Source organism: Cavia porcellus, unplaced genomic scaffold, assembly GCF_034190915.1.
Source record: "Cavia porcellus strain 051 isolate PalLab524CR breed Dunkin Hartley unplaced genomic scaffold, mCavPor4.1 scaffold_27, whole genome shotgun sequence".
Classification (NCBI taxonomy): domain Eukaryota; kingdom Metazoa; phylum Chordata; class Mammalia; order Rodentia; family Caviidae; genus Cavia; species Cavia porcellus.
The window spans coordinates 7868451-7873236 of NW_026947510.1; the positions used below are offsets into that span (position 1 = coordinate 7868451).

General features: G+C 34.3%; 1 protein-coding gene across 1 annotated transcript; it reads right to left on the bottom strand.

Moving 5' to 3' along the window:
- Positions 1-2943: 2943 nt before the first annotated feature.
- On the bottom strand, positions 2944-4123 carry LOC100722113 (ubiquitin-conjugating enzyme E2 variant 2-like). Its single transcript, XM_063237813.1, has one exon. The coding sequence runs from the start codon at positions 3977-3979 to the stop codon at positions 3686-3688; it is 294 nt and encodes a 97-aa protein (XP_063093883.1). The 5' UTR covers positions 3980-4123; the 3' UTR covers positions 2944-3685.
- Positions 4124-4786: the final 663 nt, after the last annotated feature.

The window sequence follows — 4786 nt, forward strand, 5'->3', positions numbered from 1 at the left end:
AAGACATAGACTGGTAGAATGGATAAAGATGAAAGATCCAACAGTAGGCTGCATTCAAGAAAAGCATTTAATTCAAAAAGAAATTCATTGACTGAAAATCAAAGGATGGAAAACAATACTCCATGTGACAGGAAGCCAGAAAAAAGCAGGGGTTGTTATTCTATTTGCAGACAAAGTGAATTTCAAACCAAGACTAATTAAAAGAGATAAAAAAGGTCATTACATCCTTGTAAAGGGAATAATTCAAGAGGAAGAAATAACAATCATAAATATATATGCACCAAACTATAAAACAATTACTAACAGACATGAAAAATCAAATAAGTCCTAATACAGTTGTATTGGGAGATTTCAACAGCCCATATCACAAAAAGACAGATCAACCAGACAAAAAATTAATAATCAACCAGAACTTAACCAAACTGAATGAATGGACTTAGTAAATGTCTATATAGCATTCCACCTATGACATGAGAATACACATTCTTATCAGCTGCACACAGGACATTCTCCAAAATAGACCATGTACTGAACCATAGAACCTGCTTAAATAAATGCAAAGAAATTCAAATTATGCCATGCATACTATCAGACTACAGTGCAATGAAAGTGGAAATCAATGGCAAAAGTAATCATGAGAATTTCATAGACACATAGAAATTAAATAGCCACCCTGCTGAGCAACAAATGGGTCACAGATAAAATTAAAGAAGAAATTAGACGATTTTTACAGTTGAATGATAACAATGCAACATATCATAACTTAAGGAACACAAAGCAGTTTTAAGAGGAAAATTTATAGCAATAAATACTCATTGAAAAAAACAGAGAAAACATATAAATAATGGAGTGGTGAACCTCAAATTTCTAGGAAAAGATGAGCAGGCTAAGCCAAAAGCTCATAAGAGGTAGGAAATTATAAATACTAGAGCAGAAATTAATGCATTGAAGACTAAAAAAGATACAAACAATCAAAGAGTTGGTTCTTTGAAAGAGTAAATAAAATTGATAAAACCTTAGCCAACCTTATCAGAAGGAAAAAAAAAAAAGAAACAAAGAAAGAAAGAACTCAAATGCACACAATTAGGAAAGAAAAGAGTGAAATCACAACAGACCTTGCAGAAATTCAGAGGATTATTTATACCTACTTTGAAAACTTGTATTCTAATAAGATGAAAAATACAGATGAAATGGATAGATTCCTAGATACATATGAATTACCAAAGCTGACTCAAGAAGATATAAAAATCTGAACCCAGTATCAATAAATGAAGTCAAAGCTGTAATTAACAGCAACAAAGAAAAGCCCAGGCCCTGATGGATTCATGGCTGAATTCTGCAAGAAATATAGAGAATATCCACTACTACCACTACTTTTAAAACTCTTTAATGAAACTGAAAGGAAAGCAATTCATTCATTCCTGGAAGCAAGCATTACCCTTATACCAAAAACTAGAGAAGGAACCAACCAACAAAGAGAATTACAGGTCAGTTTCCTTAATGAACATAGATGCAAAAATCCTGAATAAGACACTGGCAAACAGAATGAAGCAAATCATCAAGAAGATTACACACCATGATTAAGTGGGATTCATTCCAGGGATGTAGGGATGGTTCAGCATACACAAATCAATAAATGTAATACACCATATTTATAGAGCCAAAGACAAAAATCATACAATCATCTCAATAGCTGCCCAAAAAGCTCTTGACAAAGTACAGAACTCATTTATGATAAAAACCCTACAGAAAACTGGGAGTTGTTGGTCTTGATCTCAATCTGATAAAAGCCATCCACAGCCAACATCAACAGGCAATATCATACCAAATGTACAAAAACTGAAAGCTTTCACTCTAAAATCAGGAACAAGACAAGACTGTCCACTGTCTCCACTCTTATTCAACATAGTCCTGGAAACTTTAGCCAGAGCTATTAGACAAGGGAAAGAAATAAAAGGAATAAACACAGGGTAGGAAGAAATTTAACTATCATTATTTGCAGATGACATGATACACTACATAGAAGACCCCAAAAACTCCCCCCCCAAAAAAAACTGGTAAATTTAATAAACAAATTCAATAGCATAGCTGGACACAGAGTCAACACTCAAAAATCAATACCTTTCCTGCACACAAATAATAAACTCATTGAGAGAGAAATCAGGGAAACAACACCTTTCACAATACCATCTGAAAAGAAAAGAAATACCTAAGAATAAATTTAAAGAAGGATGTAAAAGACCTCTACATTGAAAACTAGAATATTCTGAAAAAAGAAATTTGAGAGGATATTAGATTGAACAAGTTTTCTTTCTTTTTTTTTTTTTTTTTTTTTTTTTGGTACCGGGGATCAAACTCACAACCTTGCACTTTACAAGGTAAGCACACTTGAGCCACTGAGCTAAATCCCTGGCCCCTTGAAGAGGATATTAGAAAATGGAGAGAGATCCTGTGCCCTTGAGTAAGAAGAACCAATAGACCGAAAATGGCCATACTTCTAAAACTGTTAGATTGAGTGCAATCCCAATCAAAATTCCAATAGCATATCTCATAGAATTAGCCAAACAACCCTAAAATTCATCTGGAACCAAAAGAGACCTAGAATAGAAAAGGCAACCTTGGGCAACAAAGACAAGACAGAAGGCATCACAATCCCTGACTTGAAATTATACTATTAAGCTACTGTGATAAAAACAGTGTGATACTGGCAAAAAACCCACACAAGACCTGAAGATCAGTGGAACAGATTAGAAGATGCAGAAACAATTCCAGACACACTAAGCCACTTCATCTTTGACAAAGGTGCCAAACACATTCACTGCAAGTAAGACAGCCTCTTTAGTAAATGGTGCTGAAAAAACTGGATCTACATATGCTGAAGATTAAAATTGGACCTATATCTTTTATCATGTATTAAGCTAAAATTAGAATGGATCAAATATCTTTTTTTCCCCTGAGGACACGTTCCACATTTTATTTACATTTTAAGACTAATCTCAAAATCACATATCCATACACCTATTTCCTTTTGTTGACTTCCCCTAAACTTAAATGCATGGTTTACTTAACAAAGACTGTAAGCAAATATTACCATGTCTGTTACATGTAACACACAGAACAGCTTTTGACAGAATTTCATCAACCCCCAACATTTTTTATTATAAATACAGGTATCAAAACAATCCTGAACATATTTTTGATACTACTAGTAGTCAGCACCCACACTGCTTCAAAAATTAACACAATTTGTGACAATAGTCATTGTACCTGCTACTTGAACAATTTCAAACTGCAGCTCTTTCACTAAGCAAGATGGATAAGTATGCCATTTCTGTTTTTCCTTCTTGAGATTTTATTTTTCAGAAACATGTTTCCACTGACATCTGACAATTTTTCCCATGCTTTCATCTTGTAAACCTGAATTCTATTTGGAGTACTCCAGGTTCATGTTTAAATGACAGTGCCTTAACAAGAGAAAGAAAAATTGTGCCACATTTTTCCTCCTGTTACCTGAAAACATAATGGGTGAACATATATTAAATATATTCTTACAAATGTCCAGGTCATGTTTATCAGCTGGAATTCTTTTACTTAATGTGTGGGTATTTTGCATTGTGATATTTAATTAAGACATTAATATGAGTAGAAGGTAGTTGATTTAAGACAAGTTTGAGATCCACTAAAACTAATTGTTGTATCTTTGTCCTTCAGGTGGTTGTGGAAGCTTCATATTTTCTTTGGACATCATTAGACGTCTTAACTTTTGAAGCACAACTTTAATGCTATATGAATTTTGCCATTTTGCTAACACTGGTATGCTGTGTGCATCCACCATTCCACTGGAATTATTTATTCCATTCATATTAATTTTTGTTACAAATCTAACTGATGGAGGAGCTTCTGGGTATTTAGGTCCACATTCTATTTTCAGGCTATACATTCTGTTTTCATAATTTGTCCTTGGTGGCCCAATAATCATGCCTGTCCACCTTGTGTCATATCTTCATCATCTTCAAGGCCTCAGCTAACCATACCATCGCCTACTCCTTTTTGTCCTTCTTCAAGTTCTTCCAACAAGCGAAAATTACGAGGAACTTTAACTCCTGTGGAGACCGCCATCTTCTCCTACCGGATCAAAGATCTTAATAATAAAACAGAAACATTGCTGGGGAGTTAGCTCAGTGGCATAAGCAACTTCCTTGCAAGCGAAAGGTTGTGAGTTTGAGCCCTGGTACAAAAAAACAAAATAAAATAATAAATAAAACAGACACATTAAATCTGCTGGAAGATAAAGTAGGTTAAACTCTTGAAGACATGGATGAAGACAAAGACTTTATGAACAAAACTTTAGTTGCACAGGAACTATCACAAAGAATGAATGACTGGGCTTTCACCCTCTGAAAAGCTATTGCACAGCAAGAGAAACCACCAACAGAGTGAAGAGACAACACACAATATGGGAGAAAATGTTTGACAGCTATTTCTCAGATAAAGAATTACTATTGAGAACACATAAAAATTTTTAAAAAATCAGTCCTCCAAGATTTAAAGATCCAATCCAAAAATGGGTATCTGAGATGAATATATACTTCTTAAACAAATACAAACAGCAAATAAATACACGAAAAAATGTTCAATATCACTGGTCATTCAAGAGATGTGAATTAAAACAACAATGAGATACCACCTCACCCTGGAAAGAATGGTTGTTATCAAGAAATCAAGCAATAACAAATGCTGGACGGGCTATGGGGAATAAGGAGCCCTTCTCCACTATTGGTGGGAG

Coding starts and splice junctions, on each gene's coding strand:
- LOC100722113 (XM_063237813.1), bottom strand. CDS start 3,979: ATGATTATTGGGCCACCAAGGACAAATTATGAAAACAGAATGTATAGC.